Raw genomic sequence first — 15,786 nt, 5'->3', positions numbered from 1 at the left:
CACAATAAAATCAACGTGTTTTTCAACATGACCTTTTATTTTACTTGTTATGAACTTAAAAAGTGGTTTAAAATATCATAAAACGTATTACGGTTGCCTTCGTAAATTAAGATTTTTATTAAAAAAAATCTTATTTGAGTGAGTTTGAGAAATAACAAATAAAATGCAAAGTTTGTGATATTATTGACTAATTTCAAAGTTCATGAGAAATACCAAATTTTAGGCGAAGTTCATTATTTTAGAGACCAATATCCCAAAATAAAATACCAAGTAATTAGGAGTCTTTGGGCTCAAGACATCAATTTCCCTCTTCGTCTAACGTTATTGGATTTAATTATATTAATTCGGACACTTTATTTTATTTTGTTTCGGCCTGTAAAACTTTGCTATTTTTCAAATTTTCTTCTCTATTTTTATCATTTAATAGAAAATATTTTCTTCTGCAAAATATGTTTTTCACTAGCTTCTAAATTATTTTATATTATTTTTATATTTATCTATTTTTAGTTTTAATGCAAACAATATATTTTGAATACACTTTTATATCTACCTGCAAATTTCGTCCTCGGCATCGCGATAGAGCTGGGTGGAAGGCTTCTTTGCACCATAGGGCAATAGGGCAGCCGCTGAAATTCTGTAAAAAAAATGGAATAAAACTATAAAGTGAATAAAAGGAAATAAATATTACTAAATGATTCTACTAAATTACTATTATAAGTAGATTACATTAATCACTTCTCTTCTTTACAATGGTTTACTAATTAAAGATTTAGTTTATTTTGTCATTATGCTATATTTAATTTTTATTAATTCACTACAAAAAAAATCAGACTAGGACAATTTTTTAATGCTATTAAGGACGCTAATTTAAATGTCTAATTATACCATCAATGCTTCATAAAATTTCAATAACGAGAAAGAATGAGAAAAGATAACTCATAATAAATCAACCACTTGAGCTGGGACGAATGGAGTAGTAATAGATTTCATAATATAAATTTTATTAGCGACAATAGAAATGCCTGACTATTAAAAATGATTGATTTCTCTTGGAGACTGGAATTTAGAAAATTATATTGAATTAAATGAGAGAGGATAAAAGTAGGAGAGATAAATAAACAGAGGATAAAATAATTAAGAGAGAGTAATGTATTGTTTTTTTTTGCGAAATATCAAAATTAATCGTTGATGGTTAGCCAAACATAAAAGGGAAATAATCACTTGTATACTGAGGGAGTATGATTGAAAATGTCTTCTTCTTATTATTAATATTTGTATGTTATACTAGCGAAAATAATAGTAATAATATAAGTCCAGTTATTATTAATTAATATTTTGCAACTTTTTGTTAAAATAATTATTATCAGTGAAATTTTTTGTTGTTAATTTGTTGGTAATTTATTACCAACGACAATTTTCCGTTGCTATTTACTAGTGAAAATTAGTCTATTGTAGTTCCGTTGGTAATAAATTGCCAACGATATTTGTCTGTTGTTACTTACTAGTGAATATCAACCTACTGCAATATTGTTAGTAATTTATTACCAGTGACATTTGTTCGTTGGTACTTACCAGTGGAAATTAGTCATGTTGTTGGTAATTTATTACCAACGACATTTGTCTGTTGCTACTTACTAGTGAATATCAACCTGATGCAATAGTGTTGGTAATTTATTACCAACAACATTATTTTTTTGCTACTTACCGATGAAAATTAGTTTGTTATAATTCCATTGGTAATTTATTACCAACGACATTTGTCTGTTGCTACTTACTAGTGAATATCAATTCGCTGCAATATTGTTGGTAATTTATTACCAACAACATTTTTTTGTTGCTACTTACCAATAAAAATTAGTTTGTTGTAATTCCATTGATAATTTATTACTAACGACATATGTCTATTGCTACTTACTAGTGAATATAATCCGCTGTAATATTATTGGTAATTTATTACTAGCGACATGTGGCCGTTGCTACTTACCAGCGACCATCAATATGTTGCTATGTACGCTGCTAATTATGACCCGTGATTGTGGAATCAAAATCCATCATAAATTTGCTACTAATTCCGCTTGTACAATTACTAGTGGACTTTCCGTCTCCAATCCGCTACTAATAGCAACATACTATATCTGCTACTAATTTTCACTAGTATACCGACAGTTTTTTGTAGTAGATGATTTTTGCCTTTATGCATCCCTATAGGATATAATGATAGTTGATTTTGAGAGTTATGGTTAGGGGTGGCACGGTACGGTATACCGCACCGAAAATGTCATACCGCATATCGTATCGCAAATTGCGGTATGAGAAAATGTCATACCTATACCTTACCGAATTTTTCGGTATACCGCATTGCGGTATACCGAAAATTCGGTATGTCAATATTTGAAAACCTTTACCTTACCGACATTGCGGTATACCGTACCGTGTTGCGGTATACCGCAAATCATACTTGTTTGATTTATAAATAATAAATATATTAAATATTATAATTTTATAAATAATAAATATATTAAATATATATAATTACTAACGGTATATACCGCAAAATTACGGTATATACCGTAATTGCGGTATAATGCGGTATGATGCGGTATACCGCGGTATAAGCAAAATTCATACCTTTGTCGTACCTTAATCTAACGGTAAGGTATTATACCGTACCGAAAAATGCGGTATACCGAAAATGCGGTATTTTTGGTATTTTTTCGGTACGGTAAGTGCGGTATTTCGGTATATTTTGCTGTTAATTTGAAGGTTTTGGCCTTCAACATCCCTATGATGTGTAAATATGTTTTTACGTCTTATATGTGTTGTACCTTGTGAGAGTTTTAGGTTTGTTCAATGAATTTGAGGGTTTGTTTGAATATTAGTACTCCCTTTGTGGGTTTCCTTTATCCCACAAGAGTATTGCAACTGTTTCCTTTTTAATTCGTCGTATAAGAGTATGCACTTTTTAATTTTGGAAACTTTTTTTTCTATTGAGAGACATGTTAGGATCGTCGACTGCAACATTAGTTTGATATTGTCCGCTTTAGGTCAAGCCCGCACAAATTTATTTTTGGGTCACTTCCGACCTCAAAGTAATTGGGGTTGGACATGAATTATACACACCTTCCAACTTTCATCCCTCATCCGATGTGGGATAAGTTTGTAACCCAACACGACACTAATTGTCCTCTAACAATACTTTAATTACTTTTCCTTTATCTCTCTCTTACTTTACCAATTGTGCATTAAAACTTGTATACAATAAAAATGCATATTCTTGTGGGACAAAGTATAATATTATAAATACTATAGTACGTATATGCCATGTGTGATTCCACGAGTTTTTTAAAGTCATCTCTTTAACTGGTTGGAGGTTTTACATAGATGTTTTTGTTTGATGCATGTCATATGTATTTGTTGGGATTTTGCTCATGATGCTCAACTTGAGTTTATTTGCTAGTACTGCTCTTTTCTATGTTCCATAGAAATATGCTAATTGAAGATGACGCGAGTTTTAATACCCACTCCGTCCCATAAAAATATGGACAATAAATATGGCACAAGAATTAAGATAAAATTGGTAAAGTAAGAGAGATATAAGGAGAATGGTATGGTAAGAGAGAAGAGGATAATAGTAGTTAAAGTAGTATTAGTGGATAGTGAAACCTACATTATTAAATTGGTATTTTTCTAAAAATAAAATGCACATATTTTATAGGATGAAGGGAGTACGTAATTGATAAAGTAAGAGTGAAGAAGAAAAAATATTTGGAATAACGTAATGGATGGTGATGCTCATAAATGATTAAGTAGTAAAAAAGTAGGAGAAAAAATTTCTATAAATGGATATGAACTTTTTTTATGGGACGAAAGAAAAAAAGATCCAGGCTATTTCAATGAGACGGAGGAAGTATTAGGATTAAATTTGGTATAAAAAGAAATTAAGTTAATGTTTAGAAGGTAAATATAGAAGCTAATTAGGATTGGAAGCAAGATTCCATCCCAAGAAATACTTTGTCCTTATTTGTGTATGGGGTGGGTATGATCAAATAGGTCACAAATACTAAGTACTAAGTATTATTTTGAGATTTCACTAAGTATGTTTGTGTATTCATACTTTTCTTGTTTATAAGGTCAACGTTTAGCCCTCCTATTAAATTATGTCAATAATAATAAACATATTTATCTATATAATTGATGAGAGTGGAGTACAATTTCATTTTTTATTTATATTATGTATTCACATTCACGTAATACATGTGTGACAGCGAAAGATAATGATTATATCACTATAAAAATAAGTAACTATTCTAAGTAACTTTTCTTAATCAATATTTTCTCGAAGCTTGTGAAATTTCTAAATTAGATTAACAATTTGCAATACAAATTTTGAAAAGCAAACACACAAAGTATTCAGATAAAATCGTGTACATTTCCTTAATCCTTTTAAAATAAAGGAATTAAAATTTAAATCCAACTAAATGAAGCAAAAATAAGCGAAGATCTCCAAAACAGGGAGACACAGCTTCAATGGCACTTTCCAGAGTTGAAACTAAAGAAAACTCACTAAACTCACAATTAAACTCTCCCTTTCCACTCTTTCTCGTCCCAGAATAAACCCCAATTTCTCTATTTTCCCGTGATTTGTCTATTTCCCAACTCATTTCCTCAATTCTTTCGTTTCTTGATTCTTGCATCTAATCCTTTCCTAATCCGGTTATTGTTCTCGTGAGATCGGAGATGGGGAAAGTGGCGGTGATCGGGACCGCGGCGGATGAGGAGTTCTGGGCGGTGGGCACGGACGAGGGGCCCTTGTCAAGGAATTTGACGAGAAATGTGGGACCCCCGATGCCAAATTGAAGCAGATTGCGGATGCCATGACTGTTGAAATGCATGCTGGTTTTGCATCTGAGGGTGGCAGCAAGCTCAAGATGCTCATCAGTTTTGTCGATAATCTCCCCACTGGGTATAATTAAAACCTCTCTCTGCTTCAATTTGTGTGTGTTTGTGTGTGTGTGTGTGAGACAGAGAGATCTTGAGACATTTTACAATATTATGTGTTTTTTGATGTGAATGGAGAATTTGTGAAGTTTTGCTATGTTGTTTTTCTTGTTTGTTTTGAGTGAAATAGGAGATTCTTGGCTGCTTAGATGATTCTTGATGATGTCTATTGTAGGCAAAAGCTACCCTTTTTCTACGTTGCTTAGGCCATCCACAAAGCTGTCACTATACCGTCCCTTAAATTACTATTTGCGGGTCCCACTGTACTTTTTTACCTCATCCCTTAACTAAGGAACGGAACCTGCAACCCTCCGTCCCTTAACCGCCCCTTAAATTACTATTCATTCAATTTCATTTTTTATTTTTATTTCCAACCAAATTCAATTAAAAAAACACACTTCATTAAAAATAAAATAAAATTACAACATAAAATTCAAAAAAAATTAAAAAAACATAATTAAAAATTCTAAAAAAATAAAAAATACATAATTTAATTTCCTCCGCCAAAGTTTGCCCAAATGTGCTCCATTAGATCATCTTGGAGTTGGGCGTGGGCGGAAGAGTAACGTGTCCTTGCCCGAATAGACAACCGTTCTTGTATAGACGGGTGCATTCCACTTCAAGGCGGACTACTTGCGGTTGAGCTTCTGGAGGCTTCAGGGTCAAACCAATTTCCCGCCTCGGGTCCTTCGACTTGGACAATCATGTTGTGCAAGATTATGCACGTATACATGATGTCGACCATGCTCTCCATGAACCACGTACGAGCCGGGGCTTTGATAATGTTGAAGCGCGCTTGGAGAACCCCGAACGCCCGCTCCACATCCTTCCGAGCAGCCTCCTGCTTCTGCGCAAAAAGCGTCTGCTTTGCGTTCACATGCCTAGCGCACGTCTTCATGAAGGTTGGCCACTTCGGGTAGATGCCGTTGGCAAGATAGTACCCCATTTTATAGCGCCTGTTGTTAGCTGTGAAGTTGATGGCCGACGCTTTACCATCCAAAACTTCGGCGAAGAGGTCGGATTGGTGGAACACGTTTATGTCGTTGTTCGAGGCAGGGACCCCGAAGTACGCATGCCAGATCCATAGCCGGTAGTCGGCGACCAGGGGCGGATGCAGAAATAAATGACGATAAGGGCTGAAATTACTAAATTTTGTTTTGAAGTATACTTTTAGGTATTTTAGAATATTTATCGGGACTTTTACATAATAATTTGTGTTAAACTTGGATAAATTTTAAAATTTTACAAAAGAAAAAGGTTAGAAGATAAATTTGTTAGGGCTTTAGCCCCACCCTTATTATACATGTGTCCGCCCTTGTCGGCGACGGCCTCCAGTATAACGGTGGGGTGGGTGCCTTTGTGGCCGCTCGTGTACGACCCCCTCCACGCCACCGGACAATTCTTCCATTGACAGTGCATGCAATCGACGCTGTCAAGCATCCCGGGGAATCCGTGCACTTCTTCGTGAAGGTGGAGTAGAAACTGGCAATTTGTCGTGTTTGGCTTCCGGAGAAATTCGTCGGTGAAAGCTGTCCGGACGCATTTGCTGAATTGGAGCAAGCACATTCTCCCAGTGCTATCTCTAATGTGGAGGTATTCGTCGAACACATCCGTCGTTTGTCCAGTCGCAAGCTGATGGATTGCTGCAGTACATTTCTACAGCGTCGTGTGGCTGGGACGGCCGACGGCGTCGAACCTTTCTTGGAAGAACTCTTCCCCGCCAATGTATTTGCGATGTGGAGAAATAGCGGCCGCCGCATGCGGAAACGGCGACGGAAGTAAGTATCTCCCCACACCGGGTTATCGCAGAAGTAGTCGCGGACTAACCTTGCGGCGGCTTCCTCCCGGTTATGATGCAGGTAAGTTCGGGAGCGTCTTTGGGGTGGCGCAGCTTCCTCCGCCTTCAGGCGTCGATCTTCTTCAAGTGATTATTCCATTATTCGACGCATTTCCTCATACGGATCCATGAGATCGATTAAATTTGGGGGAAGAATAAAAGAGAGATGATTTGAGATGAAAATTGGAGAGGAAATGGAGATGATTTGGGAAGAATAGATGTGTAGTTGTGTGTGAAATGATGATGAATTAGGAGTATTTATAGAGTAAAAAATAAAAAATAAATAAAAAATAAAATTGGAAACGGCTATAAAAACGGTAGCATTACCGTTTGCCAATTTTTTATTTTTTTATTTTTTATTTTAATTCGAATTAAAAAAATGATTTTTTCCTCAGCGTGACGAATCCCACTCGCGGGCCGGCGAGTGGGCGTCACGCATGGCCTGGGAGCGCGCCACGTCGCCTCGGCGCGTGGCGAGCCGTCCCGCGTTTCGTCACGGCGGAACGGGACGGGTGACGGGCTGAGGGCGGGCTGGTGACGGGACGAGACGCTGCAACGCGTCCCGCCCCGGTTCCGTCACGCAAGAACGAATCAGGAATCCTAGGTTTGCAAGAATGAATGTATAAGTACTTTTGTGCCACAAAAAGGGCGATTGAACGTTGTTTGCGCTTGTCGTTTTAGATGTGTATTGCTTGTGTTTTGATGTGCATTTTCATATGCCAGAGATGAGGAAGGAGTCTATTATGCACTAGATCTCGGGGGTTCAAACTTCCGTGTGTTGCGTGTTGAGTTAGGAGGCAGAGAGCGTGGCGTTGTCCATCAGGAAGCATCAATCCCCCGTGCGCTGATGAGTGCAAGCTCGGATGTGAGGGATTACTTGTTGTTCCTTTAGTTGGGAAGAGTTTTAACCACATAATTGAAACATCCAAACCCGCTGTTTTCAGGCACTTATTGATTATATTGCGGAGAAGCTTGCAGAATTTGTGGCTGACGAAGAACGGTTATATGAACAACCTGCTGGGAAGGAGAGGGAATTGGGTTTCACTTTCTCATTCCCGGTGATGCAGAATTCTCTATTGATGACACGGTACTGCTTCGTCTTCAGCACATTTACTCGTATTTCCTTTGATCATTGTAGGTCGGCCAAGATGTGGTGAGTGAATTAACAAAAGCCTTGAAGAGAAAGGGTGTTGATATGCGGGTGGCAGCTTTTTTTTTAGTTTCATAGTTCACTTTTGAGTATCATATATCCTCAAATATCCATTTCAGATACTTTTATTTCCGTTTGTGATGATCATGTCAGATCAATGACACGATCGGAACATTAGCCGGAGGAAGACATTCTGATCCAGATGTTACTATTGCTGTAATATTGGGCACTGGATCGAATGCTGCATATGTTGAACGTGCTCAAGCCATCCCAAAATGGCACAGGTCCTTTGCCTAAATCCGGTGAAATGGTAAGCATATGATCTTATGCTTACCATGCAATGGACACTGCTAGCCTGAATCCGGGTGAACTGGTAGGAGACATGTCTCATTCGATTATTCAACTGCATAACTACCTTAATTATTATTCAACTACAAAACTCCACAATTAACTACATTTTTTTACGCATTGCAGATATTTGAGAAGCTAATTTCCGGGATGTACTTGGGAGAAATTTTATTCCGAGTTTTACTTAGGTTGGCTGAAGAAGTTCGGTTTTTTGGTGATGAAGTTCCAGCCAAACTCAAGATTCCATATATTTTGAGGTATTTCCATGAAGATATGAGTTTTATAATCACTTTGCAATGATCGTTCCAATCTTAGTACTACTATCATAGTTTTCTTGCCTAAAAACTTGAATTTGGTAGGAATATTAGAACCACATAACATGATTAATGCCTTCTATCTACGTTTGAAACTGCGAACAAAGAAAATAATTGATGTATATGTACAATATAGCCGATCAGAGTCCGTCCTCTGTGTATGTGGAAGAGAAGATATAAGGAAGAAGATGGTCTTATGTGGTCACTGATACGGGCATTATTAATTAGATAAATTAGGATTTACATATCTTTTCCATATCTTTGTTTTCTTGTTCATTATGTTATTATTAGCATTATAAATAGGAGTTATTGTAATCATTTGAGAAATCAATCAAGAATATCAATACTATCGTTTATTCTCTTCTCCAAGTGAGAAAACACGACGGCACTCGCCCGCGACAAACATTTATCGATCGCCGATCTACGGACGCCGATCAGCCCGATAGGAGGTTTATCCTATCAGTCACATACTGTTACTCTGCTTGCTTATTATGTCGAATTTTTATTTAGTACGAAAAACAAAGGCTTGATCTCGGATCCTGTATGCAGGACTCCTGAAATGTCGGCTATGCATCAGGATACATCGTCTGATCTGAGGGTGGTGTATGAAAAACTGAAGATTATACTGGAGGTACAGTTTGTTTTCTGTGCTCGTTTGAACTCCTTGCAAACAAGCCACGAGTTGTTTGATCTCAAGCAGGAAGTAAATATGACAATGTGATTTTTCCTCAGATATCTCATATCTCCGTGAAGAAGAGAAGGGTGGTGATCGAGCTCTGCAACATAATCGCGACACGTGGGGCCCGTCTTGCGCCGCAGGCATCTTGGGGTTGCTGAAGAAGACGGGGAGGGACTCTATCAAGGGTAATGGAGAGATGACTATGATAGCCATGGACGGTGGCTTGTATGAGCACTACACAGAGTACAGAAAGTGCTTGGAGAACACGGTGTTCGAGCTGCTCGGGGACACCACCAAATCGAGCGTCGTGTTCGAGCACTTCAACGATGGGTCGGGCATCGGCACAGCTCTAATCGCTGCCTCCCATTCGCTCTATCTCAAAGAGACGTCGTTAGAAATCTCGGGTTTGTGTTTCTTTCCTTTGCACTATTTTTTAGTGGAGAATGATGGAGAACTCTCAGTTTTTTTATTTATTTTGGATTCACAAGGACAAATCCAGTTGATGTAGAGTATTAGGTAGAGATTGAAGAAAACAAAAACAGGCATAAATGCAATTAAAATCTGGAGAATAAAAGATTGCAATTACATGTGATTCTACAGAAATTGAGGATTTTGAAACATAGTTTATGGTACATTTGATTGATCCCTGCTTTGAATTAAAAGAAAGTAGTTGAAGGCTAATTTGGTGGTGTGGAAGCCATATGCTTACTCTGTTTATCTCCACCTGCAAGAAACAAATGGAGTTGGAATCATTTTGTGTAAGAAAAGAGGGTGGAATCACAACAACTCACCATGCGACAACGTGGGGAGCTCCGAGCTTTTCAAGACGCGCAGCCTCTTGACAGTCGAGAGGAACATGCTGCAAGATTTAGTTCTATTTGTAAGGATGAGTGATCAAGGTTGAAGAAGATCAGTTGTATGATTAATGAGAAAAAAAAACATGGATGCTTACTGCCAAGGGACATCTCCAACGAGCATCCGGTCCCCTTCGTTATCCTCATACACGAGGGTGTATCCCCGATTCCCATCCAGCAAGCCTCTCATTGCCTTCCCTTGATCACCTTGAGCTACATAAAACAATCGAGAATACATGTGATTCCTTAGCCGCCACAAAGGGACCATATGGATAGTTAGGTTGGCTCACCGGCAAGGAGGCCTCCAAAGAGCTCATCAACAGCAAACGAGAGCTTCTCGTAGCTATCATACGCGATGAGATCCACTTTCCTTCCAATTGGAATACCATCCATGTTTATCTTCACAAACATGGTTTTCGCGCAGTTTTCTTTAGCTTTCGATTCTGGAGTTTTGTCCTCAACCGCGAATTTAGAAGAACCGGCACTTGCTAGATTCTTTCGGAAAGATCGGATAGGCGGCCATCCGACCACTGCAGGCGCAGTCCTATAGTTTTATGAAGCACTTAGGATTTTTTTTCATTTTTTTCATAAACATAAGTTCAAGAATGCATATGTTTTAATCATCTTCAACTTTGCCTATTTGAATCTATGAAATGGATCACATGATGTTTTATTAAACAAGATAAGAGATTCATGTGACTGTACCACAAGACATAAATATAGAAAACAGAAATTAATGCTGATTCTTACATAAAACAGATATGAAACAACATAAACTATGTGAAACAGAACCCTGGACCACTGAAACAATGTTAAAAACAAGAGCAAAAAATTAGATAAAAAAAAAACAAGAAACAAAGCTGAATCACCTTTTCTGAGCACTGTTGTTGGGCACAGCTAGATTTGCAGGTGTAAATGTCTTTTTTTCTGGAATTTTCAAATCTGGAGCTGCTCTACTGCTACAGGGCTGTGACTCAAGGTGGAGAAAATGAGAAGATTTCCATGGATTTTGAGCAAATCTTGAGGGATTTTTGGTTGTCCAATCTTGACCTGGTGGAGCAAGGCTTAGTTCAAGCTTCTTCTCTTCTGAAAATGCTGAAATTCTAGCATGCACTTCTTCTTCTTTCTCTTTGGTGACCAAATCAAGAAACTGGCAACACCCTTCATCTTTTCTTGAATAGCCCTCCATATTTGTTAACTATAATATCCCACTAAGAAAGTTTTCTGCTGCAAAAATTTATACATCAAGAAACTGAGATGGGGAAACCTAAAAAAAAAAGTGATCTTTATCGAAATCTTACCTTGAAATTCTCAGACGTCCAAAAACGCACATTCTTGGAATTAAAGGTTGCAAAAGACAAGAACAAATCTTGTTTGAGAAAGGGAAAAGAATCAATAACTAGACAAGCTATAATGAAGAGAGAGAGATATATTAGAATGATTTATCTGTCTCCTCCCTATTTCTCTCTCCTGGTGCATGTCTTTTCAATAGTAGTAGTATTAAAAACACTTGGTTGTAAGGAAAACAAGAATTTGTTTGAAAAAATATGTAAAGAGTGCCCTGAAAACAGGAAAAGGATTAGAACATTAAGCACGCAACCAAGGCAGGATTTTATATTATACTATTATTATTAAATAAATGTATGGCTTTGTTGGATTGAAGAAGCAAAGCATGCTAATAAACCGTGTATTTCTATGTGTCATCAAATGAAACAGTGACACAAATACAATGTAGGAGTAGGACTCAAGAATATAGCACACTGCCCCAAAAACATCCCCCCTTTACTTAAATCTCGAAAGTAGAATTACCCTTTAAAGTCAATCAAGAAAAAAGTTTTAAAAAGCAACTAGTGCTCTTTTGATTTGTGGCTTTTATCAAAGAAAAAAAAACCTCTTGTAATTAAGAGTCTAAAATACCCACTTCACAAATATAGGTGATTGAAATAGTAAAAAAATAGAAAATTTAGTGGTTTGCCGTTGCCGACCAGTATCAAGGAAGGTGGTAGAGAGTAGAGTAGAAGATATGAAGCGGGAGGGATGGTACAAGTCGAACAAGCAGAGATTAATCCTACGGCCGCCCATGTGTTTTGTAGTTTTTGCTTGACTTTATCAATGCATGCTCTGCATGTACAGTTTCAAACTATTATGAATTCTTATTCCAATTCTCCTTTTGATCTCTTAAAAATAATTTTTTTAATGTGACAGATATGAAGCGGGAGGGATAACACATATTTTAATGCAAAATCGATTAAGTAAGACAGATAAAAAGAAAATAGTTTTAGTGAAAAATGGGTGTCACCTTATTGGAAAAAAGGCAATTTTCTTAAATAGAAACTTTCTATTTTTAGAGAATGGACGAGAAGGAAAGAATTTCTATTTTTAGGATACGGATGGAGTATGCGTTATTGTACATGTATATAGAGAAATAATAATGCCACATGCATGACTATCATAGTGAACACTATGCCCATGTATATTTGATGTTGGTTGTTTTGTTTTATGCGTATACTTCCTTATCTTAAAGTAGTTGGGACATTTCTTTTGGACACGAGATCTAAGAAATTAATATAGTAAGAAGGAAGGATAGAAGAAAATACGAGAGAATATAAAGTTTTTGCCCAAAAGAATGACTCAACTACTTTGGGACAATAAAAAAAGAAATACGACTCAGTTACATTGGGACGGAGGGAGTATATATTTAGTAACACATACTTACTCGGCCAATGATTTGGCACGAGTTTTAAAAAATGTAATGAAAAATGAGTAGAAAAAGTTAGTGAAGTGTAGATCCTACTTTTATATTAGTTTTAAAATAAAATGTGACTGATAGATGAGTTAGTGGAATGTGAAGTCTATTATCAAAAATTGTAAAATGTAAATAAGACACTTAATTATGGACGAACGAACAAAAAAAACTTAAGATACTTTAATCATGGACTAGTAGTGCATATATAAAGTCGAAAAGGGTTAAACTGCCCTATAATATAGGTCACGCGATTCACTCCAAACATCAAAATCGAAAAATCGCAATCTTCCTTAAGCCAAAATACAAGTAAAGAGATAAAAAAAGTCAAGCCCATTTTATTAATAAACCAATGGGTTGTGAGACAACCAACTAATTGAGCTATTATTAGTCGAATTAGTAGGTATATTTGTTCCCTCAAAGTCAAGCACCTTGACTAGCATACAAATCTCAGCCTAGGACACATAGTTTAGCAGCTTATAAAATATTTCTAAATTTGTAATCTCTTTGAAAAAATGAGGCAAATTTGCTACGCTTGATTAGGAAAGTCAAGAAACCGGCCACCAAAAAAGTTTAATGCGAGTTAAAACTAATAAATTTTAGTTATTTATGTATTTCCACGTGGGGATGTGTCATTATGATTTAGTCAAAGATTTTATAAAATTAATGTTTTGACAAAAAATGAAGCGTGCGTGCGTGTGTCTCAATCAAGCATTCCTTCGATAAATTGGACTATAGTTTTTGTGCTCTCAAAATTTCTATTCTTCACCTAAGATTTCATTTGATTGTGAGTTTTGGCCGGATGGATGGTAAAATCAATTTTACTATAAGTTTGTGCATATATGTACAATCCCTATTATTTAACTTCTACTGCAATAGAATATCTCAATACTAGTGACATCATTTTGGGAAAAATTATGGTCCTAAGAAATGTTACTACTAATAAAATTACGGTATCTATGATGATGGCTGACTATTATGCACATATGTCACAAAAATAAAGTATATTCATAAAATTAATGACATTTCAGAGTAATTTCTACAAAAAAAAAAATTAGTTGCATATAGATTTAGGCATCTCGGAAATGTTTGCGTTATTTGAAATAAAGCATGTGTAATACCAAAACCAACGACTAAATATCAATTGAATTATTTTTCTACTTCTTTTTACCTTTTTTCGAACCAAAATGACCGTCACCGTTGTTTTTGACAATTTGCTAATGACTATAAGTTCATTTTTTTTCTAAATATATACTCATTTTATGATTTTAAAGCATAACATTTTAAGTATTTTATAGCTTCAGATCATTAATATTATGAATTTCTCCATTTTTGTCCTAAAAGTGCTCTGCTCTATTGCTGTGACAATTAAAGCGAGTTAGAATTTATTAGTAATTTAAACACTATATTATTTAAATATGAAACTATGGACTAAAGTCCATTTTTAGTCTCAAAATATGAGTATTTTGCATTTGTAGTAAAGTATATGAATATTTTACGATTTTAGTCTATAACATTATGTATGTTAGATTAGGGTCTTAAATGAATTTGTTCATATTATTATCAAAAATTGATGGAGCAATTAAAATTTTGCAATTTTAGTCTCATTCTCGATATGTATCACGATGTAACCAATCCAGAACTTGGCCGATATCAACAATGAAATATGGCAAAACATTAAGAATTAAGTCCATCATCCAATTTTCAAAATCGATGTCTGAACATGAAATCATATGTCAATGGCGAATTTTGAAGGTGCCTGGACTGGAACGCGCGACGACATTTCTTCTCATAATTCTCCACCCCTGCAACAAAGCGAGCTCCCCCAAGTGTGGATGCCCTTAGCTTTGCTAGTAAGAGCATCCACTATAGGGGTGGCACGCCGGCCGCGGCTAATTATAGCGGGAGAAGCATCCGCCCCGGTGCGGATGCTTTTTTTGGGACGGAAGGGCGATCAGCGACTAGGCGCCGAGGACGCGTCGGCCTATAGCGCGGCGGTGAGCGGCGTGCCGGTAGGGGCGGACAAATTTTTTTAAAAAAATTATTTAATTTACCTATAAATACACCCTATTTTCCTCATTATTTTCACATCATTCCAACTCTTTATTCATACTTTCTCTCACTAAAATTTGTGGATTCCATTGGTATTAAAAATTGACAATTTGTGGAATGACGCATGGAATTCTCTGATTCAAGAGGTGCAGAGGGAAGCCGACGAGGAGGATGCGGCGCGGGTTGCGGAATTGGCGGAGGCCGCGCTCCCTCGTGCGATTACTCATCGTCGGACCATCCAACGAGACAATAGCGGAGCGCACCAGCGGCTAATGGCAGACTACTTTGTGGATAACCCCCCATTACCCACCCGAGATTTTCCGTCGGCGTTTCAGAATGTGGCAATGGCTCTTCACCCATATAGCGGCGAATTTTAATTTATTTAATTATAGCCGTTTTTTCTAATTATGTGTAGTCCGATAATTTTAATTATAATTGAATTAAAATATAAAAATAAAAAATTAAAGTGAAAAGTGGTTAAAAAAGTGTCCACTATTGTTGCGAACACTTTTTTTTGTGGGCGCGGACAAATACGAAGTGGCTGTGGAAAAAAAAAGTAGCGGAGCTATTGTAAGTGTCCACCTTATAGTGGATGCTCTAAAAGAATGCAGGGATTTATGTGTCATATGTGCGTCATGACGCGTGAGAATAATAAATCAATATGTATAATTTAGCTATGTTTGTTACGAGAGTTTAAATGCAAAATTGGTAAGGTAAGAGAAAGGTAGAGAGAAAAAATAAATAGATTAATTGTTAGTGGATAATAGGTCTCACTTCATTAGAGGGAAAATAGTTTCCTAAATTAGAAAGT

The 15,786-nt window shown here is 36.5% G+C and overlaps 1 protein-coding gene and 1 pseudogene across 2 annotated transcripts; one reads left to right on the top strand and one right to left on the bottom strand.

The window, feature by feature from the left end:
* Positions 1–4,771: 4,771 nt before the first annotated feature.
* LOC121745296 lies at positions 4,772–9,925 on the top strand (annotated as a pseudogene).
* On the bottom strand, positions 9,901–11,853 carry LOC121745294 (auxin-responsive protein IAA18-like). Of its 2 annotated transcripts, none has more exons than XM_042139141.1 (6): positions 11,482–11,853; positions 11,050–11,407; positions 10,471–10,724; positions 10,279–10,393; positions 10,118–10,185; positions 9,901–10,050 (listed from the first exon to the last, which is right to left on the bottom strand). In XM_042139141.1, exons 2-6 carry the CDS (start codon positions 11,367–11,369, stop codon positions 10,004–10,006), a joined length of 804 nt encoding a protein of 267 aa, XP_041995075.1. In that variant the 5' UTR covers positions 11,370–11,407; positions 11,482–11,853; the 3' UTR covers positions 9,901–10,003. The 2 variants fall into 2 exon arrangements, with proteins under 2 accessions (XP_041995075.1, XP_041995074.1); XM_042139140.1 differs by having other exon boundaries at positions 11,050–11,404; positions 11,482–11,793.
* Between the last annotated feature and the right edge of the window lie 3,933 nt (positions 11,854–15,786).

The sequence above is a fragment of the Salvia splendens genome, chromosome 8 (assembly GCF_004379255.2).
Source record: "Salvia splendens isolate huo1 chromosome 8, SspV2, whole genome shotgun sequence".
NCBI classification, from domain to species: domain Eukaryota; kingdom Viridiplantae; phylum Streptophyta; class Magnoliopsida; order Lamiales; family Lamiaceae; genus Salvia; species Salvia splendens.
This window is presented reverse-complemented; position numbering and strand designations above follow the sequence as displayed.